Raw genomic sequence first — 21,571 nt, 5'->3', positions numbered from 1 at the left:
GATCTTGGTTTGGGGTTTATGGTTGCCAGACCAACGGATGGAAGAAGCACATGTTGTAGAAACAACAATACAGAGAGGAACAAATGATGCTCCAGACTGTATCTATAAATGTTGAAGGTCATGTGTTTGCCTAGTCTGCTATGCTTGAGATGACAAGCGCATTCGACCCTAAAGGGGAAGTGAGTGCAGCAAGGATCTAGAGGTGTGCGCCAAAGTGAAGCACGAGAAAGCGCAGGTGCACACAAGGCACGGGAACGCGCGCGTGTATTGCGCGAAGTGTGGGAAAGCGCGCGCGTGTATGCAGAAATAAGAGAGACTAAACTTAAGTGATGATATGATACAAGGTAAGAGAAGAGTGATGTGAAGTGTAAACAAATAGATTTCTACTGCGAGTTTCTAGGTAGTAAGTGGGTGGAAAGTAACTAAAGTAAGGTGAAAAGTAAGTTGAAAAGTAAAGTGGTAGGAAAAGTCAGTCAAGTAATAGTATGTACTGCTGGCGCTTATATAGGGCGCCTAAGTGCTGTCATGCGGAGCCGAAGCGCTACCAAGTAGGTATGTAAAGATATATATGAGTGAGAATCCATGATAAAAATAAAGGTGGAATGATATGCTAATGAGAGAAATGGAAATATACGCACTAGAGGGCTTGGTGGACAGTGGATGGATGCTTCTGGATGGCTGATGCTATAGGGCGCTCAAGCACGGGAACGCGCGCGTGCGCGCGCATATACATCGCAAAGCGCAGGAAGGCTGCACCTCATATAGAGATAGCTGCGGGTAGCGCACAGAGTGACACTACAAGTTCGTGCTATGTACTCCCTAGTGAAAACTGTCATATTAGACCATGAGACACACGAGTCTCTACAGTGTTCAAGTATCGCCTGGCCCTAAATTGTGCGCAGGATAGGCACAATGCGGGAAGAAAACCCTATAACAGCCATATCTTCAGCGCACGGCACTAATGCTGCAACACCAGCAACTGCTTCTCTCGACGCTCACGATATCGCAAATCGCATCATGCGGCAAGCGAACTACCTCATCACACTGTTTAATAAGGACTTGCTTGATCTTCACATGCCACCGTCTAGTATTGAGGCAAAGTGATGACGGCAAGGGGCGGATGTTAACAAGGGTGTTGGAGTGGAATTTGTGGTTTTGTTTGATGGAGTACCTGTTTGACCCACAAGGACGCGTCAGGAAGGTATTCTTGAAAATCAAGAACAGAGCCATTTTAATTGAAGGGTACACCTTTTCCTCAGCTAAACACGAGAAATGGTACACTCATGTGATTTAGGCTTCGTCGACGTCTCATTTCTATGGGTATATTGAACACTATTTTTGCACCATCATGATTTATCTTCCTCTACCGTATGATCATGTTTTCATTCTTCCACTATTTCGAGGTGCGTCACTCCTGCTATAACTTGTGGAGTTAGCTAACATCCTGCAGGAATACCACAAAAATCCGTCATCAATTGGTGGCCGGCGTTACATGCCCTTCGCTCAGTAAAAGTTTCGCGAGTTCAATGAACTCTCCCATCTCTTCACGTGGTGGTTAGATGAGTCACACCCCCTAGCGAGCATGTATATCGGCCAATTTCCCAACAAGAGATGACCATCATCTTGTGGTTCGTTCATGACTTCTTTCCTCATCAATTGCACTGATCACCTTTTTAGTTTCATACCTTTTATTGCCGGGTCCTTTGCAGTGATGCTCGTGCTCACATCTGTCATTGATCCCGATTTGGTTTTGCACTTTGAGATTACACCACATAGGACTGTCTTATTCTATCTTGGTATCTTTGGGGCCGTGCTTGCCGTTGCGAGAGGGATGATACCAGTGGATAACAGGGTGTTTGATCCTGAGCTGCTCATGACAGAGGTCATTCAATATACACATTACATGCCAGATGAATGGAAGGGGGAGCTACATTCCAAGAAGGTTGGTTGGTCCTAGCTTTCCATTGTCGAACTTACTTGTTGACATTGGAACAGGTTCACCAAGAACTTGGAGAGCTTTTTGCGATGAAGATACCCATTTTCATACAAGAGATTGTCTCAGTCTTGACGACACCATTCATACTCTGGTTTTCATTACCCTCATGTGCACCCGCTATCGTGGACTTTTTTATGACTTCACTGTCTGGATACCTGGGAGAGGGTATATTTGCAGCTTTGCCAAGTTCGATTTCAAGAGGCACGGCAATGTCAAGGTGAGACAATTGTTTCAAGTCTTTGTCTACGTCTACTGACCGTTGAGTTGTTCAGAGCTCCCGCACAGAACCAAGATGAGCGTATGATGTCTCGAGAGGGCAAGATGGAAAAGAGTTGAAGGTTTGTGACTTATATATAATAGTGCGTATTTCTAACATAACTATTCCTGTCATTCAGGCAGCGAACCCCGACTGGAATCCATCTGATCCCTCCGGCTCCCTGTATCTCAGCCGCATCGCCGACCTCAGTGCATGGCGCAGACTTTCCACTTCGAAGACAGCATTAGACAATACCATCCTACTAAACAACGGCAACAAGGACCCTGCAGAGTGTGCTCACGAATACGACTGCGCTCTTCGGCAGAGTCAGCATGCTGCCCTCCGGCGAAGACTCCAGCTAGGTGGGGGCGACATCATCGCAGGTGGAGGCGGTACCGCTTCTTTGACTATATGGCAGTCGGCCATTGGCTCGAATTCAGCTATGGGTATGGCACAGACCACGATACTGGGCAACTCTCAGGGAAGTATTGCGCCTCTGCCGCCGCCGATACTGGATGAGGACAGAGATTTAGATGGTGGTGTTGGCAGTGGACTGGGCGATTCATACATTGATGGGGACACTCAGGGCAAGAAGCCGTACGAGTCACAGGAGGAAGGTATCAACGACGAAGAGGAGTTAGAGGATGGTGGTGTTAAGAACGTGCTCAAGGGTCAAATCCGAAGGGCTTGGCTTCAGCTCGTGCGCTGCGCCCCTTACCCGAGTACGTGCCCCTAACTTCCGAAGATTGTCGAACAATATCCGAAGGTTACCAGACGATGTCCGGAGGGCGTCGGGCAATGTCCGGAGTCCGATGTCCGATGCGCAGGAATTCCGGCGGACGTTCGGGAACAAGAGATAAGACTAATCCGGACAAAGTCCGAACTAGAAAGGAAACAGTGGAGGACTACCAAAGGTAGAGGCGGAGGTGATAAGTCAATAGGAATCAATTCTCAGACGAGCGGAGGTCGACGAGAGGATAACTCAAGTCGGACGGAGGAAGGAATGAGCAGAGTCTAAGATAATATTTGAACTAAAGATGTACATAGATTCTACAGGGTTTATATACTACTAAGATGCGAAGTCCGAAGCTATACAAAGCGGTGGACGGAGCGTATAGAAAAGTCAAACGCTAGTCTATCGGAAAATAGTTAAATGAACCCGGAGATTAGATCAGAGGAAAATAAAGGGCGGAAATGAAACGAGGTACGGAAAATGATTTAGTCTAACCGGAGTAGGAACATACAAAGGGATAAGGCACGGAAGTTAGACGCGGGTCGGATCCAGACATAGATAGACGTCGACCAGATCCAGATATCCAGAAATGATATGTGATAAGTCCGGGTCCGGAACACGGGATATGACAGGTGGGGTGCTTGGGCTACTGGCGCAGATATATGCTGCGAAGGGCCCTAAACATGTCCCTGTCATCTGAGGGCTGTGTACATGATTTCTATTAAACCACATTAATGGTTATCATATCTTATGATATCTTGCACATTTGTAAATGCTCGCACATATGATTTCTATCCTGCGTTTTTGTAATGTCAACTTCGCGTGAGTCCAGGTAGACTGCAAAACATCCTTCGAACAGAGATCTACAATGATAGAAAGCTGCGCGGATATGATCTTTCTCTGGGGGGGGGTCTTGTGAAATGATGTCACGGTGGTGTCAAATATGAAATTACGTGGTATGTCGTCAAAAACATGAAAAACCATACACTATTCAAGCAACGAAGACTCAAGATGCACATCAGTGAACCGGTGAAGAGATGAGATTGATATATAAGGCAATATGCACAGCGACTTGCGAGTCATTGCCAGAACTAATGGTATCATCTGTCTGAGTTGAAAAAGGCACAGGGTGGTGGCTCTCGTCTGCCGGGTTCCGGTTAGGGCCGTTGTCCTGCGGGAAAGTCTTGGATAACATTAAAATTGAGCCAATATTTGATGGAAACTAAGAACAATCAGCGACGTCAATGCTAGCGAGCTTCCGTCCCTTACTGAGTGCGAAGGAAGCATGTTACGATTGTGTTCCTAACCGTCAGGCCAATCTCTATCTGCTGTCAAGGGCTAAAGCCGTTGTCCTGCAGAAGGTCTTGGATAGCATTAAAATCAGACCAATATTTGATGGAAACTGAGAACAACCAGCGACGTCAACGCTAGTGAGCTTCCGTCCCTCACCGGCTGCGAAGGCAGCATCTCACAATTTTGTTATGAATAATCAGGCCAATCTCTACCTGCTGTCAAGGGTCGGAGCCATTGTCCTGTGGAAAGTCTTGAATAAACTTTTAATATGAGATATAAATGCTTGCAAGTGGGAATGCTCAATAACACGGACACCATTATGCTTATGTCCATTGCTGTCTGTGAAGGCAGCTTGTTATGACTTTGTCGTGGACTCCTTTAGTGAGTCTATATTGGTGATCATCCATAGCTAAGTACGATCAAGTAGAATTTGTTGTGGCATACATAGTCATGTTTGGTGACAGCTGAATTACATCATCCTACAGTTGCAATGGCTACAATTTCAAGGACTCATGCATTCGCTGATGACTGCGTTCTAAAGCGAGGTTGTAAGGGATATGTATCCTACCGACCTTGGTGTCAACTTTGATCACCTTACTATATGCATGCTGTGATAGCTTTGGCTGAACTGTAAGGCTACGTAGCACAGAACATCAGTTTTTCTCCCTCAGATCTCAGTAATCATGATGTAGCCTGAGCCTAAGAGTGGGTACTATTAGTAACGATCGATAAGACCCAAATATGAACAAACATATAATCTAAGCATAATATTACATAATATAACTTGACCAACTATCTCAGTTGCGAAATGGAGGGAATTCAGTCAAAAAGATGGGAAGCTACTGATTCTGTGGTGTCCTTTTTCGATACACGTTAAAATAGGCGGTTACCTTATCAATCAACTTCCGATTTCAGTGTACATCAAAATCGGCAGGTATCTAGTGATCGAACTCAAGCCACACTCTCATGCTCTTGTTCATGCAGTTTTCTCATGAGCTGTATTCTGATTCAAGGTTACTAGTATAGCTTAAGCACCTTGTCCATAGTTTGTTCAAGGGCCCGGGAGTACCATAGTCTTATCAGGGAAAAACCCAAAACCCATTTTTGTAAACCGTGTTCATAAAAAGAACCTCATACACACCGGCGGTTTTGGAGTTTTGCACTATGCAAGATTTGTTTTGAAATGTTAGTGATAAAGTTGGCATTCTTACTATACATTTTGACGCAGTAAAAATGAAAAAATTGGATGAGTGGCCAAATCCTGGGCAAAATTCTACATTTTATGAATCATTTTGACGTTGTCAAAGAAAGACATTTAACCGACAGCAAGATCTGAAGAAAAATGATCGAACATTTTGATTCAAATCTTACATGGGGTGAGGTTTGAAAAAAATTTGAAATAAAAATTTTAAAACACATTTTACCTGTTGGAAAGGAGTTTTACCCCCATGTAAGATTTGAATCAAAATGTTCGATCATTTTTCTTCAGATCTTGCTGTCGGTTAAATGTCTTTCTTTGACAACGTCAAAATGATTCATAAAATGTAGAATTTTGCCCAGGATTTGGCCACTCATCCAATTTTTTCATTTTTACTGCGTCAAAATGTATAGTAAGAATGCCAACTTTATCACTAACATTTCAAAACAAATCTTGCATAGTGCAAAACTCCAAAACCGCCGGTGTGTCAGTATTTCAAACTCAGCCTCACTGTCTCCAGAGTCCACAAGGTATGGCCGCTGTTCAAGTTCCTCCTCAGAGCATCTTCAGACACTATCGTCCTGACTATGAAGGCCCAAGCAAGGGCAGAGCGAATGGCCTTTTGAATGGCCGTGAACAAGATTTCCATCGCTCTTTGGCTATTGCCAATAGCACGACTCGTCGTACGCGTCGTACTGCCACTACACCAACCAAACGCCGTGCAAGATCACTTTACTTATCTGACACCGGTCCCTATGATTCATCCGATGAAGACATAGATGCACCTGTAACTCCTCCTCCCATAATCCGGAGTCTGTCTCGTTATGTGCGTTCTGCGAAAGCACGACCCAAGCCCTACGAGAGGCGTGACCCCAGCACAGTACAGCGCCGCTACGCTGCAAGCCAACTTTCCCCCACTGATTCTGGAACTTTACCGGACACTCAGAAGGTATGTTAACCGATGCATACCCGCAACTTCTTGATAATCCAACAGCATGCCAGGGCAAAGTTTTACTCGAAAATCGATTGCAATCCCTGTCTCCCGAGGCAATTGCGCAAGCCGTCATCACGAAACGAACTGATGTTGAATGGAGGCGCATGCGTGCTCTGACAACAGCTTGGGAAATCCAAGCTATCGAAGAACAGAAAAGATTTCTTCAGATGGTTCTTGAAGACGACGGTGACACATATGTCAATGCTGCGTCAGAACCTCGGGACACCTCGCTCCAAGGGATCTCTAGAGGAAACGTGGATGAGCTCGATGAGCGCCTCCACTTTTGCGTGGCTGTATACAAGCCTGACATAACGTCGCTCGCCGTTGGAGACAAACAGCTTGATCTCGTTGAGGGTATGGCCCACTCCCTTGTCAACGATTGCGTCGATGGAGATCGCTTACTAGACTTCACGAGTTTGGATGACTCAGAAGATCAATGCGGCAGCGGGTGTGAATCCGAGTCCATAGACAGTAGCAGAATGTCGCAAGATTCTGTCAAGTCCGATGAAACATCTGATGTAATTATCGTATCGATCACCGTCACTTATAATACTGATCTTGCATAACAGGCTGGATAGTAAAGCACAGGTTGTACCATATTATGATGCCCTCTGTTCGTCGATATACTTTTTATTGGACGTTTTCCTCGTAAACCCGCTTTCAAGTCGATTATTATTCACATCGTGTGTTTCCTCCCTCTCTTTGTAGTAGTGTGTAGCCCTCATTGATTGAATTCCGCGTCATGATCTTCATGACGAAATAAAGCGTCTTGCATACACCATGCGAAAGCAAGACGTTGACATCGAAAGCCCCAATGTACTATATAGTGGTAACGCACAACCTGGGCGCAGAAGCTAGGTACAAGTGTGATAGCAATTGATCGATGAACGTAAAGGAAGTTGATTGGGTAAAAGCCCGTAGGGCTTTTCGGCCCAGCGCATGCGCACGGACCTAAGATTTCAAGGCTAGATGTTAGCCGGAGCAAGGTGCGTTGCGCCACTTTGTTTACTTAAATTTCTGTGCTAGCCTCGTGCCTCGGCTAGCACAGACAACCAATATGGGAGGGTGCACTCCTGCCATAGCGTGATCCCACGTGGAATCAATCGGCGCCGACTTACCTTATGTAGCACGCGACTTTTAGGGAAAAAAACGATGATTTGTGTTTGCAAGTCGAATAAGTACAACATTCGATTTATTCGATCTATTTTATTCATCAGGGTCTTCTCTGAGCCGGCTAAGAGTAATATTATTATTATAATTTACTGGTCGGACCTGACTCATCTTATCAGCATCGTGCCGCCTCTAGGCTACCCTCGTGTTAGGGGCCTCCTGAGTCCTGACTCTAATGTGATACCGCAATATCCAAAAGGGTAACTACGAGAGCGCAACCTCGATTTATCCGGAGTCGGTCCGACGGCGAGAACGGTGGCAATTGACATGGACACTTCGGCTAACTTTGCGATGGGCGCAGTCGAGACACCATCACGCCTTTTTACGTGCCGACCCAACTCAGACGACTTCCAATATTAATGACGCTACTATGGACCACGGGTTTTTCGATGTAAGCATCGAAGTTCGTCCACACTGCCTGGAAATGGACGCTGTTCTGAAAATTATCTTGTTCAGTATGTTGTACCCCTCATGGAGAGCGTATGGTCCTATTACATATCGCGTTGTGGGAATGACATTGCAGAGCGCTGGTCAATTTCGGAGCTTGATCGCGGCGCTATTTGGGAACCATTCAAGAGCCTCGCGTATTCTAGTCCATTTTGGATCACTCCCAAAACGCCTCTAGGTAGTAAGCGACATGAATTTCAAACCAATCTTTTCAAACTCTAGCTGCTGCGATGCATTGGGGCAGGAAGTTGGGTGAGGTAAGTGAAATCGGACGCGAGGCAGGAAACGACCAGAGATTCAGTATGGTAGTCTTTACCAACCTTAGCCGGCTTCAGCCTGCAATCATTATCCATCACTATTTGGTACACGGTAATTATCATCACAATATAAACCTTAGACGTCTTTTTTCACTCTGTTATAGCCGCGACCTCCAGTGACCTCGCACGTTTACACCGAAAGGTATGTACAGCTACTTTTAACATCATCAGATGGATTTAAATCCTCGATACTACTACTAGTGTTGGTACTCACGTTCCATCAGGTCAACAATCGAGTTCATGGCAGACCCGGTATGGCCCGCCGGGCAATGGCAGGATACCCATTATAGGGATCACCTTGCAAATACGCTCTTCCACCAATTAAGTACAGCTAACGTGGATGAGTCCAAGCTAGTAGAAGGTATACTACGATTACCGTCGCAGTACCAGGAGCACGGGGCATTCGAACTTGGTGGAACAAGCGCGAGGACTGGCCCGATCGTTTGTCTGAGTCCGAGTCAAGGTAAGATTAAGTTTCATGACTCAACCCGAACTCTTTCAACTCCTCAATCCAGCGTTCGGTACCAACGATGAAGTGTTCTGGCCACAGCCCGAGCTGGCCGTGCCAGGTAGCAGCCAGTTGCTATAACCATTCGAGTCATTCCCAGCTTCTCAGGCTACGCAAGACCAGATTTTATCTTTGGCTAGTGACCCAGGCCAAGCTACCCCTTTAGGCTCGGGGGCCCAGACCCTACCAGTAATCGTGCAGTCGCTACGGTACCAGGCGCCCGTGGGTCAAAACCATCCGGGTGCCGTGACGAACCCAAGGCTACAGTCCAGTCAGGGTAATTGCAGCATCCCACATGCCCTGTCACAGCGCCAGTTATCATTAGGCTCTTTTGGCTTGACGTTGCCTTTGCCTGTTAATAATGATGCAACTAAGATGCTGCAACACACCAGGATCCAACGCCCCAGTTCCAAGCAACAGACTTCTAGCAACACTGCGCCTAGGGACGTTCCCCGTGCAAGAAGGTCCAAGGCAACGACGTCGAACTCGATCGACATTGTATCGCAGTCTTTACTCATACAAGTAAACGAAGAAGCTGCCACGAAGATGATGAGCTTGAACTTTGAGGAGGGGTTTTTCCCTACCACAGATGAGCTTACAGCGAGGGCCGAGGAAGCTCTGGACGACGTCGTCGCCCGTCATGCAGACGGTATGTCTTCCGTACCGTATCTTCATTTCACAACCCATTGATGAAAAACGTAGAGGGAATCAAAAACTGGAGGTCAACGGATGGCGAAGCCCTTATCAACAAATTGAAGGGCATCATCACAGTGCTCCACCGCGAATTTGCGGAGCGAATTGGCAACGCTCTTACAGGCTTCCAATTAACCTTTGATACAAGCGAGAGCAAGGAAGAGATGGACCTGCGGCGCCACGCCGTTGTCACTACCATGCTGCTGGACGACTCGTTTCTAGATGGGCACTTAGAGGTAGGTGGATTGTATTCGCGTGCCTCTCACGCTGATGTTTCGGGCTCTGATTAGTTCCAGATTAACGCAAACGAATCCCGAACATTCTGCGTTCCATTTGCGCATCTAACAATCATTGATTTTATGGAACACATGTTGCTGCGCCAGCACTATTCCCGCTTTATCCCCTTCCATCAAGACGGGAAGTGGCAAACATGCATTAGAAATACCATCTGCTTTATTGCAGCTCTATGTCGTTCGAAGATGAGGCAGGCTGTGAGCATAGATGTTACTCCCTTCCCTAGCCAGCAAGATAAGGATTGGTACGCAGCTGCCATAAAGGACACCCGCTCGTTTACTGGAGATAAAGAGACAGGGTTCAACTATTTCATCCGGGCTGTGCCCAGTATGCTAGGGGTTTCGAACTACGGAGTACTGGCTCAGAATTCGGTCGAGTAGTGATTATTCTGTCTCACTTTCGTTCGCATCATAAAACTTCGTGAGAGAATCGATGACACTAGCGTACTCTACAAAACTGCGTTTGTCGAAGTTGCCGTTTGAATTACAAAGATAGTCAGTGGACAATAACCCACGTTTAACGAATCTAGCATAACGTGCGACGTTCAAAAATCTCTTCACCAAAAGCATGGCACGACCGGGTTCCAAAGTCCTAGTGCGTGCCACAACTGAGCTTACTAGCTTAGAGCATTGACGGCGCAATGAGGCTAGATTTTTGCTGCTCTGGTGTTTTTCCTCGTTCCTCAGGGTGCTTTAAAGTTCGTCCTGTAACGACGCAATTCTTTAATCGGTACAGCGTTAATTCCTAGCGTTGTTATTCTAATGCCAATTATCTCAAATCAAGTTCGGCGGGCATTGGAAGTCCTCCAGCCCCATCAGGTTTCTCCTTCGTGCTTCTCGCCGAAACCAACCGGTAGAAGGGGCTGATCTTCCCAGCTTTGTCGTTGGTCTCACTTGCTCGTACTCCTCCGAGGGGTTGTCGATCCACCACCGTGCTGTAGCGTGGGACCATGCGTATCGGGTGCATTGCAGCGTTGCTGCGCCGTTGGTTTCAGATCTTATGTCTCCTGTTTTACGGCCAATGAACGGATCACCGCGGTCATCGTCTGTATGGGTCGTAATCACGATACATACGGACTTGTAATGGTCCTGTTCGACGACGTCCTTGGCAAGCTCCATGGATTGTTCGTTGTAACCTTTAACTTTCAAAGAAGTGCCTAGATCAAAGACTACGTCGAGCTTGCGGAGACCACCATATGGAAAATACGGCGCCAAAAATTGGTGGACGATGTCAACCGGGCTCCCAGTAGTCACGTGGTCAACCAGTTTAAAGTGGATAATAAGGATGTGCGAGAGGCCAATGAACGGATCACCGCTGTCATCGTCTGTATGGGTCGTAATCACGATACATACGGACTTGTAATAGTCCTGTTCGACGACGTCCTTGGCGAGCGCGTCCGCAGCTGGTTCTTCAAGGTTGACAGCTTCCCGAACGGAGTTAAAAATATTCTCTAGTGCTGTGTAATGTGAATGAATTGCGGTGAATTCAACGAAAAAATTATATACCTTTACGCAGAACGGGTTTCTTCGATCAACGTCACGCCCAAGGTCCTGTAGGCCAGATCTTGACGCTCTGGCCGACGTGTTGAACAGCATTGGCAAGGATGACTTTGCATCGCCGTCGTTCTATAACACATACCGGCGACAGCGCAGGGAGTACCGCGGTTCACGTACGTGTAACCTTCCGAACCGACCATCATCGCTTTTGGAACGCCTTTGGCAACCTGCTTTGTAAGCTCCCTTGCAGCAACCATAAGGCCAGCGCATTCTTCCGAACGTGCAGCCGCAATACGATGTTTAGGATTTGACTTGATGAGCGAGTCAAACGACGTACGAGCAAGCTTGATGTCGCCTACTTCAGCTCCAACCTTGGTAACGACTTAGTGGTGTGAGGTAGCCCTTTAGATCGACGGAGGTAGCAGGGCCGGAGGCAGTGACTGTCCCAGAAATCCACGACGCAATGGGTGTGGTACGACGAGGACTACGAAAAGCAGACTTACTTGGTCGAGCTTTCCAGTGCCGAGTGTATAAGAAGGTAAGTGGTGTAGTAAGTTACTGTAACTGCCGCTTAGATCATATATTTGTTCATATTTTTTTGGTTCTTATCGATCGTTAGCACCAACTTTCTACATTGTCTAAAGCCCATCCTTTCCATCGCTACTCACTGCGTCCCGTCTGGGTAAAATAGACTTGAGGTAGGAAAAATCACAGTGCGGTGGTCTTTACCAACCTTAGCCGGCTTCAACCTGCGATCGTGATTAATAACTACACCATTTGGCACACGGTGATTGTCGTCGTACCATCAACCTCAGACATCTTTCTTCCGCTTTTCGTGGGCTGATAAAGCTTATGACTAAGAAGGAAGCACAATCCTTGAGGGGAGCAAAAAGGCAGCTTTAGCTCGGCCTCATCACCGTTCGAAAGCTTTACAGGTCATATCTAGTTGACATCCGGATCTATCTATCTTCCAAAGGGGATGTGTAGGTTGCATGAAGCCTAAGGCGAATGGGACTTTGAAAAAGAAGAAACTTTTCATTCTTACTATCTAAACGACGACACTGCAGAGAACCTAGGTGAGGCGCAGACTAGGGATGCCATACGGTACACTAATATGAGTGAGATATTCAGGCACATGTGATGACCCGCAGTCTTCTCTGCCAGTTCAACGATGTCCATCACACTTTGTTGCTCAGGTAGATCGCAGTCCCGGGTCAATCTCGGTCTCAAGGTAGGCTGTTGTGTGCTGCTTTCACATCCGGGATTATACTTACCTGCATGGCCCCTCTAGGAGCTGGCGCACAACTGCATGATATCGCACACCAGCCTCATGTATGACAAGATGCTCGTAAGTTTTTTCGAAACGTCGTCAAGGCGGAGTGCCTTGAGATTGTTACGATACGCGAGCGGCAGACACGCACATCTTACCTCACGAAGACTCTTTAGGACGCGCAACTATCACATAACACTCAAGGGGGTCTGTACAAAAGATGTGAAATGGCAAGGTGAGCATGAGAGCAATACGCCGTGATATTGTACAAAGCTATTGATCACTGGCACGCCACTGCAAAACAATTTCAAGGGTGCGCGTTACTACGACTGGGTTGTGGCGATTTTTGCTGACGCCGCATCGCGTGCAGAGGCGTTTTCATTGATGCACTTCCTGATACCTGAGAGGTGTAGGTTCTGTGCCATATTCTTATCATAGTCGCCTTGACCGACGAATCCCATCTTAACGACGCGGATCACGAAGTCAAGGTCAAGGAGCTGCATCAACAACTCGAGTCACTCATGCTCCACCGACTGAAACTTGATGTCCTTACTTCCTTGCCTACAAAAAAGTGAGCGCATCCTTCGAGTAGAAATGTCTCCGCAGACGCATTCTTACAAGAAAGCAAATAGAAAACAGACAGGAGACGACACTATCAAAGCACAACAACACAGCATGACGTAGTGGACTCAATTGCGCCCGAGCCGGCGGTATCTTGTGCTTAAATATTGTAGATATCCTGACAAAGGTAGGCTTATATTGGGCTGGCTATCAACTCTCGCTCATCCTCGTCCAGAACTTCCAGGGGTTGGTGGAGAATGCAAATGGGAACAACAACGTCAACCTTGCGATGGAGCTCAAAAAAGCTGCGAATCACCGACCGGAGCCGAAGTGCGCACTGAAGTTGACGACAACACACTCTCAAAGGCCTTGCCATGAACAGCGGAGAGATGATCCTCCTTGACAAGCTCCTCGTACGCCTTCGGCAAGGTGGTTATCGTGTGCTCATCTTCAGTCAAATGGTCCGGATGTTAGACATCTTGAGTAATTACATGAGCCTTCGTGGATACCAAACACCAACGTCTGGATAGCATGGTCGTAATTTCTAGCCACATCATTGGTCGTATTAAGATCATGCTAGGACTGGACGTTATTACTGCTTGGTTTTCAGATTACATTGTTCATGGGACGCTTACCATCAACGGTCTGTACAAAAGATGTGAAATGGCAAGGTGAGCATGACATCAATACGCTTGACACAACTGCTGACTATGGAACATCATCCGCCCCTTCTTCGAAAGTATAGTTCAAGCACAGTTCGAATTCGAATTCGTGTATGTATTGGCGTTGGCGTTAGTGGTGCTGTTGACGCCAACAAACTTGTTAACCATCGGTTATTGGGCCCTTGGTCATGACTTACTTTTCCTGTAGCCTGAAGCACGGCAAGCTCGCTAACACACGATGGAACTTTGACGACTTGCGCACTCGTGTGTGGCCCTTCAATCTTTCTCTCATCGCCTCAATCTCCATCATCCTTGCTTTTTCTCTCGCCGCCGCACTTTCTCTCATCATGTCGATCTCTTTAATCCTGGCTCTTTCTCTCGCAGCCGCTCTTTCTCTCGCAGCCTCCACTTCTCTCATCCTTGCTCTGTCTCTTTCCACCGCTCTTTCTCTCGCCGCTTCCAATTCTCCCATCCTGGCTTCTTCCCTCGCCGCTGCTTGTTCTCTCGCCTCCTCCAATTCTGTCATCATGGCTCTGATCAGCGTGCCCAGACGATTACGATCACGATCCTGATCCTCGATTCAGTGCACGATCAGAAACCACGGACGGACGACTTACTTCAGTCTGTGGATCCATCGCTATCGTTTCAACGGATGATATTGATTGTTTCTCCTGATCGATTATCATTGTAAGTGACGAGCTGGACTGCTGCAAACGTTGGCGTTTGTTTGGTCACTGTAACAGGCAATAGGACTTAACACACCCAACAAAGTATTACACACGCCACCGTATTACACACACTACTTTAAAATTCGTAGATCACAGCAACAAACTATTTTATGGCCTCTACCTCAACCATGGTTTATTTCATTCTACTTCCATCGATAATTTTTATTGAATTCAAGCTGATGCATTCTAGTTATATGCTACATGACGTCCTGTCCTCCGAATCAATCGATCAAAGTCTCTCGGGTACTACTAGTTGTGACCGTGTTCTTTTGCAGTGTTACAATCTGAATCTCCGAGCAATGCATTGCAATCTACTCTCGTGATTACTAGACCAAGTGAGTACACCGATCGTGTTGGTCACGCGTCTTTCTATTCTACATATTGTAAGGACGCGGCGATTTCGAAATTGGTGTGACCGCCACGTGCGCGCGCCATTTCTCCACTGACGCTTCTTGACTCGGAGGCTATCAATATTGTTTCAGTCGCGATACTTGTCTCTCCCAGTTGTAAGGACGCTAGCACAATACGCAAATACTGTGATAATCAGGGACTAACAACTTCTTAACTGCTGACCAACTCTTCAAACACATCGCTTGCAGCAGTCCTCAACTCTTTCACAGCAACGGCAACACCCTCTCCTTCTCCCTGCTGTGAATATCGCGTCTCCAGTGCGTTAAGAACACAATCCGTACGCTCAACGAAGGACTTGAGATGGATTTGCCAAGCAATATGTCTCTTCTGTGTAGTAATGTGCATATACCTCTTCGTGCCTTCCACAAGGACGGGAAGGAACTCGAAACAATGTATGTCGTCGGTTCTAAAGCTGGCATAGGACCATGCATCGCTGATCATGTCCCCGGTGTGTTACCGGACAATAATCACTCTCGCGACCGAAGAGATACAGAAGTAGCGTGCCTTATGCCAATCTGGCCAATCTGGCCAATCATCGCTGTGTATATGTTAGACGCAGGACATGTGAACCGCATCCAGGCTTCGGGGAGCCTAACCCCGGGTTCTTTGATGATCTATGAGCACTGTCTTCAGCAATTCCACCCAATCATTTCGTACTTACGAGCGGCTCGTAACGGAACGGTGTCAAATGAACATGATCATGTTAACATATAAGGAGTGATTACAACCCAATCCAGTTTCCAAGCGTTTAGATATAGAAAGGCAACGTTATATCCTGTGCAATATCAGTGGCTATGGTCTGGATAAGAATACGTCGACAAACGAGAAGATTCGGGCAGGAAAACTGAGGGTGTTGTCTAGCGTCCGGTGAGATTTCACGGACGAACGCGCGTATTTGTTCGAATCTGTTTTGGAAAGTGAGAGCCTGCGTACAAGCTGAGCAAAGTTCAAATATTAGCCAGTTGGGCTAGCAATGGAAATTTGACACGGACAGACAACATGCATGAAAGCCTTCAGGGGAAGATTAGAAGGAACTGATTTTTTGGTAGTTCTACGCACAAAGGTCATGAGTCCACCAATAGGTCGACCAGGCATTGTGATGCTTTCACTCTCTTCGAAATCTTCACAAACCGGGAAAAAAACCTGTCCGATGTTGACTGAGAAGCACGATCAACTCGCCGAAACCGATGCTCACAACTTGTGCCTGGGAATGCTTCCTGATGCGAGCACCTGGCGTAATGCCATCGACAAACGTGCCATCATCTGGAGTCATACTATGGAGACGATCAGACAGAATCACAGGAAACTGCTTCTCTCACGAGATAAGGCAAATCTAACCATCATTCAGAATTCGGCAGCGACGAAGTCGATCTAGAGCTCATCAAGCGCTGTGCTAGAATGGCACGACTGAAGTCATTCAGCACTTAATGTTACGGTATCAAAGATTCTGCTTACATCGAAAAGCGCCTGTAAAGCTGAGTTATTTAGTGATAGATCATAGATCACTCTCCGTACCGTCAACCGTGAGCCATCTGCCAGTGGCTTTACCTGCGTGCGTTCTATCAGTGGCAGCGACTATTTGAAATATCATGTGAAATACGAGGTGTTCTTTGCGTCATGATACTGACCTGCCAGTTTCATGTATTTCCTGAAAAGCTAATCAGCCTAATCGACCGAAAATTACACGAACTCTACCAGATGCTTGTCCTGACGGTACGTTGGTCAACTCGGCAAATCACTAATAATTCGCACGTCGACGGCGTCAGTGCCAATGTCCATACTGCAGCAATTTGAAGGCAGAAACATAACTCACCGAACAGAAGAAGAAAAGTTCTGTTATGAAGGTGAGTCATGTTATCAAATCCAGGAAAAATATTGATACTCATGCATTGGTCTCTGTCGCATATGTGACAATCTGAGTTAACGTTACAATATACAGGACATGTACTGGTGCCAGCCGCGTCGGCGGGCATGGCAGAGATTGATGATGCTAAAGCAATGACGGCGAGGACAGTTGCAAAGGAGAAATGCATTGCTTGTGATGTGTGTGAGATTAGAAATTCCGAGGAAGATAGTAGGAAGATGGCTGGCTTTTATGTGCTCGCTGCTCAATGAAATTCTTGTTGTGCCAGTAGATCTTAGTACCGGTTAAGGTTCATTAGTAGTCGACTCGGCCGGTACTAAAAGCATAGTACTGGTGATCTCGATCATTCTCGAACGAAACGGTTCAGCAAAGTTCCTTCGGCTTGTCTCAGTCCGGATTCCGGAACGACGGGAAAATCCCCTGGTAATTCCTAGTGCTGCCGCAGTTCGATCCAGAACCCAGACTCCTACCCATCGCCAGTGTGTTGAGAGTACATCCGAGTGCCGCCACACAAACCAAATACGACCAACAATAATTCAAACAGCGCAACTTTGGACTCTAACACACTTGGCAGACTGGCACAAGTTGTTGGTGGCGCGAGAGTTTGACCTTGTTTGTATCTCCCGTTTGTATCAGCTCAATAATAAAGGCAAGGGGAAGATTCGAACGCGGGTCGTAAGGCAAAAAGGGAGTATAACTTACCACTATACCATAGTGGCTTTGCTTAGTGGCTTTGCTTAGTGACATTATGATAGACATATCACCCATTGGCACGCCGCTCACCAGTATATTGTTTTAACAACAGCTGGATATTGAACTCATTGCACAATTGCATTTATATTAATATACTCGGTGTATGAGCCATAATAATAATTGACTCTTGGGCTGATCTGTCTACTTATTGTGATACTTGTGTATGTGAGCCGGCCCAAGTATGTGTGGCAGTCTTGCCAATGGGTGATATAACTATTATAATGTCACAACATCAGCAAACTACTAATTTGGTGACAGGTTTTACACGAACAACAAGTCTATACAAACTATACAAGGTATTACAAATGTACAAGCAATTCAAAATTTGGAGCCGCTAAGCACAAACAAACAGGTGGACAAGCACCACAAGGACTACAGAGTGTACAAGCAATACAGATTATGCACGTAATACAAGTATGTATCAACACTAGTCTAACTTGTACCACCAGCCCTGCGCCCAATAAACGTTGGAATACCATTTCTCCTCCACTCTATGTGCATGTGTCCAACGTCAAGGTCAGCCATCAATAATCGCATGTTCGCAGCTTCTATACGACGGCGATGGAGGTTAGTAAGTACTATGTGGTGCTCCAAGATGCTGTCTGCGAGGTCTTTTTGGGCTTGACAAATCCTACGTTTTGCTTGAGCTGCTTCAAGTGCAAGATCGGAGTGGTGTTCTTTGTCTGGTTGATTGAATAATGGGTGGTCAAGGTCCTTATGCGCAATGATTAAGAACAATCGAAGATGGAACACCGGACACACGAACTCACAAACCGCAGGCCTCCGGATAAGCTGGGCTTGTCTTTAATAGCGCACGATCCCATTTGAGAAGATAAACTTTTGTTTGGAGAGAGACTTTGGCAGGACATGCGGTGTCCAACTGATGTCGCATTGTAAGGTCTTTGGAGGCGATACTTGAAGCGAGTACTATATGAGTGCAAGGACTGAGTTCTTGAAGAAGAATTGCGGGACAAAGATGAGACTACAGAAGAGCTTGGAGATGAAGTTACAGAATCATCCATCATATGTAAATATATTGTACTATGGTGGGTGTACGAGCAAAGATAAGTCTTAAGCGTGTGTGAGCACTTGAAGCGTGTGAACAAATCTTTCCTTCCAAATAACCATGTCAATATCATGTCCGAAATGCGGGAAAGTATTCAGCAAGGAGTCCAGCATCACTCGTCACCTCAGTCAGCCTCGATCATCGTGTCATAGTTCTATTCGTGACATGGTGGACATTTCTCAGTTTGCAGAGTCAATTCTACAATTATGGCGGTCCCCCGATCCAATTCTTTACCATAGTATAAATTCGGACGCATACCCTTCGCATTTCGATGTCGACTTCTTCGAGACAGAGGGAGAGGAATCCATGAGTGCGGAGGAACAGTACAAAGACGCAGGGACTCGTTACTCTCAAGACGGCCTGACGTTCTTGGATCTTTTTGACGCGGACGAGTATGCAGAATACAGAAAGGATAATTTATTCTATCCTTTTGCATCAAAAGAGGAATGGGAAATTGCCGATTTTCTTCTTTGTTCTCCCCTTAGTATGGCTGCAATCAATGAATTTCTAGCGCTCCCAATAGTGAGTGCTCTTCACGAATGCTGGCGCTTTGAGATCTTATGGACTCACAACTTTGGAGCGTTTTCTCCTCGCAATTCTCAAGTCTCTTATCCTTCTCGTATTTCTTAATATCCTTCTCGCACTTTTACTGATCACGTCCTTACTTTACAGATCCGCGGATTGAAGCTTTCATTCAGTACCACTAAAGAATTGCGAAGCCGAGCCGAGATGCTACCCAAGGGACCAAGCTGGAAGTGTCAAATTATCCCATCTCTCCATCGCACCAAAACTCCAATCCGACTTTTTTGGAGGGATCCGGTTGAATGCTTAGAAGCCCTCTTCAGCAACCCCCTTTTCCATGACAAGCTTGATTTTGTCCCTCGTCGCGTGTACACGACCGCAGCATGGCTTACCCGCATTTATTCGGAGTGGCTGACAGGGGATTTTGCTTGGGAGTTCCAGGTATGTATCTGAGCCCCATAACATGCGCTGTCTTACATAGGGCTACAGAGTCAAGTACCCAGAGGCGCTACAATTCTTGGTACAATCCTTTCCTCCGACAAAACAAATATCACCACTATGACTGGCGCTAGAGTTGCTCATCCACTTCTTCTCAGGTCTCGCCAATATCCGCATGCAAACTCGCATGAAGCTCTCATCCAGGGCCTTCCTACTCACAGCACTCCTCCCTATCCTGCAGTACTTACACTCTAATCAACGGATGCGAGGTGTTCTCGAAGACTGCCTCATACATCAATGTCTTTCTATCGTCTTAAAGCTGTTAATGATTGCGGCTGAAATCGGGATAATGATGTCTGATCCCGTTGGAAATGTTCGCCATTGCTATACGCCCCTTGCAGCATACATCATTGATACCCCGGAGGCATGTATGCTTGCGTGTGTACATGGGAAAACCTCCCCATTTACGATGGCATCATATCTGGAGTTTTGGGACAATTTTCGTCACTCCGAACGTACACGCCATATCATTCTCGATCAGCTCGCCAAGATACACGTTGATCCCAATGACCTCGAAGGTTATTTTGATGCATGCACCATATATCATCTAAACGGTGTCCATGCGCCCTTCTGGCAAGATTGGCCGTTTGCTTGCCCCTTGGTCTTTCTAACTCCAGAGGCTCTGCATCACTGGCATAAGCAATTTTTCGATCACGACCTTCAGTGGTGCATTGCAGTTCTTGGAGCTCAAGAACTTGATTTTCGATTTTGATTTTGCAGCCAGTCACAGGCTATCATCACTATTCTGGCGGAATAACGAAGCTCAAGCAAGTTACGGGCAGAGTTCACCGTGATCTGCAGCGTTACATTGTCGGTCTCATCATTGGTGCAGCCCCTCGTCGATTCGTGATCGTGATCTGTGCCCTTATGGACGTCCGGTATATGTCACAATCCCCTTCTCCGGATGACAATCTATTGGCATCTATTGACCAATCTCTTTCGACCTTTCATCAAAACAAAGATGTTATTATGATGTTGGGCGCATGGACCGGTATGAAGAAGACGATCAACAATTAGTATATACCTAAGCTAGAGTTAATGCAAAGCATCACTGCCAGCACACATAAAGTTGGAGCCCTTATCCAGTGGTCTGTGGACGCCACTGAACATGCGCATGTATCCGAAATCAAGGAACCTGTGCGACAAACTAACAATAATGATTATGACCCTCAGATTTGCTGTCATTTAGATCGACAGGACAAGCTGCGGCAATTTGCAATTGCTATGACGTTGAAGAGTGGTGTCCTTGATCCAGACCCTGAAGAATTACCCATGGATGAGGGAGACGATGAAGACATTGCTGAGCTTGAAGAACCGTCTACTGATCAATGAACTGCACTCCTGGAGGGGCTTAATCGCACACGTGTTACTACTAACTACTTTCTCAAAGCTAAGGAGGCGGCTACTGTACCTCGTTGTTAAGAACGTGCTCAAGGGTCAAATCCGAAGGGCTTGGCTTCAGCTCGTGCGCTGCGCCCCTTACCCGAGTACGTGCCCCTAACTTCCGAAGATTGTCGAACAATGTCCGAAGGTTACCGGACGATGTCCGGAGGGCGTCGGGCGATGTCCGGAGTCCGATGTCCGATGCGCAGGAATTCCGGCGGACGTTCGGGAACAAGAGATAAGACTAATCCGGACAAAGTCCGAACTAGAAAGGAAACAGCGGAGGACTACCAAAGGTAGAGGCGGAGGTGATAAGTCAATAGGAATCAATCCTAAGACGAGCGGAGGTCGACGAGAGGATAACTCAAGTCGGACGGAGGAAGGAATGAGCAGAGTCTAAGATAATATTTGAACTAAAGATGTACATAGATTCTACAGGGTTTATATACTACTAAGAT

General features: G+C 46.6%; 8 protein-coding genes across 8 annotated transcripts; 6 read left to right on the top strand and 2 right to left on the bottom strand.

Annotated features, from left to right (window-relative positions):
• The first annotated feature begins 1,474 nt into the window (after positions 1 to 1,474).
• On the top strand, positions 1,475 to 3,795 carry F5147DRAFT_718654 (autophagy protein Apg9-domain-containing protein). The gene is given in 8 exon segments (XM_041438718.1): positions 1,475 to 1,621; positions 1,637 to 1,942; positions 1,996 to 2,104; positions 2,161 to 2,213; positions 2,261 to 2,327; positions 2,396 to 2,899; positions 3,618 to 3,722; positions 3,739 to 3,795. 6 exon segments carry the CDS (start codon positions 1,637 to 1,639, stop codon positions 3,683 to 3,685), a joined length of 1,107 nt encoding a protein of 368 aa, XP_041287803.1. The 5' UTR covers positions 1,475 to 1,621; the 3' UTR covers positions 3,686 to 3,722; positions 3,739 to 3,795.
• A 2,086-nt stretch (positions 3,796 to 5,881) lies between these two features.
• On the top strand, positions 5,882 to 7,036 carry F5147DRAFT_656933 (uncharacterized protein; the record flags this gene model as incomplete). Its single annotated transcript, XM_041434174.1, has 3 exons — positions 5,882 to 5,962; positions 5,997 to 6,425; positions 6,479 to 7,036. The coding sequence occupies 3 exons, from the start codon at positions 5,882 to 5,884 to the stop codon at positions 7,034 to 7,036; spliced, it is 1,068 nt and encodes a 355-aa protein (XP_041287802.1).
• Positions 7,037 to 8,010: 974 nt separating this feature from the next.
• On the top strand, positions 8,011 to 10,279 carry F5147DRAFT_656932 (uncharacterized protein; the record flags this gene model as incomplete). The annotated part of the gene is made up of 9 exons (XM_041434173.1): positions 8,011 to 8,031; positions 8,097 to 8,268; positions 8,310 to 8,344; positions 8,509 to 8,546; positions 8,629 to 8,867; positions 8,920 to 8,973; positions 9,013 to 9,561; positions 9,615 to 9,841; positions 9,896 to 10,279. The coding sequence occupies 9 exons, from the start codon at positions 8,011 to 8,013 to the stop codon at positions 10,277 to 10,279; spliced, it is 1,719 nt and encodes a 572-aa protein (XP_041287801.1).
• Positions 10,280 to 10,672: 393 nt separating this feature from the next.
• F5147DRAFT_778734 (uncharacterized protein) lies at positions 10,673 to 12,214 on the bottom strand (the record flags this gene model as incomplete). Its single annotated transcript, XM_041442176.1, has 3 exons — positions 10,673 to 11,355; positions 11,538 to 11,777; positions 12,199 to 12,214. The coding sequence occupies 3 exons, from the start codon at positions 12,212 to 12,214 to the stop codon at positions 10,673 to 10,675; spliced, it is 939 nt and encodes a 312-aa protein (XP_041287800.1).
• Positions 12,215 to 12,944: 730 nt separating this feature from the next.
• On the top strand, positions 12,945 to 13,288 carry F5147DRAFT_402840 (uncharacterized protein). The gene is made up of 3 exons (XM_041429622.1): positions 12,945 to 12,978; positions 13,036 to 13,074; positions 13,104 to 13,288. The coding sequence occupies exons 2-3, from the start codon at positions 13,050 to 13,052 to the stop codon at positions 13,238 to 13,240; spliced, it is 162 nt and encodes a 53-aa protein (XP_041287799.1). The 5' UTR covers positions 12,945 to 12,978; positions 13,036 to 13,049; the 3' UTR covers positions 13,241 to 13,288.
• A 511-nt stretch (positions 13,289 to 13,799) lies between these two features.
• On the top strand, positions 13,800 to 14,460 carry F5147DRAFT_778733 (uncharacterized protein; the record flags this gene model as incomplete). Its single annotated transcript, XM_041442175.1, has 3 exons — positions 13,800 to 13,897; positions 13,967 to 13,999; positions 14,097 to 14,460. 3 exons carry the CDS (start codon positions 13,800 to 13,802, stop codon positions 14,458 to 14,460), a joined length of 495 nt encoding a protein of 164 aa, XP_041287798.1.
• A 623-nt stretch (positions 14,461 to 15,083) lies between these two features.
• Positions 15,084 to 17,060, bottom strand: F5147DRAFT_656930 (uncharacterized protein; the record flags this gene model as incomplete). Its single annotated transcript, XM_041434172.1, has 11 exons — positions 15,084 to 15,131; positions 15,190 to 15,439; positions 15,485 to 15,565; positions 15,911 to 15,963; positions 16,087 to 16,170; positions 16,223 to 16,290; positions 16,483 to 16,494; positions 16,543 to 16,575; positions 16,656 to 16,675; positions 16,841 to 16,860; positions 16,965 to 17,060. 11 exons carry the CDS (start codon positions 17,058 to 17,060, stop codon positions 15,084 to 15,086), a joined length of 765 nt encoding a protein of 254 aa, XP_041287797.1.
• Positions 17,061 to 18,770: 1,710 nt separating this feature from the next.
• On the top strand, positions 18,771 to 21,062 carry F5147DRAFT_778732 (uncharacterized protein; the record flags this gene model as incomplete). Its single annotated transcript, XM_041442174.1, has 7 exons — positions 18,771 to 19,232; positions 19,291 to 19,329; positions 19,383 to 19,673; positions 19,722 to 19,752; positions 19,805 to 20,406; positions 20,451 to 20,746; positions 20,789 to 21,062. The coding sequence occupies 7 exons, from the start codon at positions 18,771 to 18,773 to the stop codon at positions 21,060 to 21,062; spliced, it is 1,995 nt and encodes a 664-aa protein (XP_041287796.1).
• Between the last annotated feature and the right edge of the window lie 509 nt (positions 21,063 to 21,571).

This window comes from Suillus discolor (assembly GCF_016758755.1).
Source record: "Suillus discolor strain FC423 chromosome Unknown F5147scaffold_75, whole genome shotgun sequence".
NCBI lineage: Eukaryota > Fungi > Basidiomycota > Agaricomycetes > Boletales > Suillaceae > Suillus > Suillus discolor.
The sequence above is the reverse complement of the archived record's forward strand: the minus strand, read 5'-3'. Positions and strand labels throughout refer to the sequence as shown.

Excerpts from the sequence above, each read along its gene's own strand:
- F5147DRAFT_718654 (XM_041438718.1), top strand. The coding sequence starts at position 1,637 with ATGACTTCTTTCCTCATCAATTGCACTGATCACCTTTTTAGTTTCATA. Across the intron at positions 2,105-2,160 it reads CTGGTTTTCATTACCCTCAT|GGTATATTTGCAGCTTTGCC; the intron begins GTGCACCCGCTA and ends TACCTGGGAGAG. Across the intron at positions 2,328-2,395 it reads AGAGGGCAAGATGGAAAAGA|CGAACCCCGACTGGAATCCA; the intron begins GTTGAAGGTTTG and ends TCATTCAGGCAG.
- F5147DRAFT_402840 (XM_041429622.1), top strand. The coding sequence starts at position 13,050 with ATGCACTTCCTGATACCTGAGAGGT. Across the intron at positions 13,075-13,103 it reads CTTCCTGATACCTGAGAGGT|TCGCCTTGACCGACGAATCC; the intron begins GTAGGTTCTGTG and ends TTCTTATCATAG.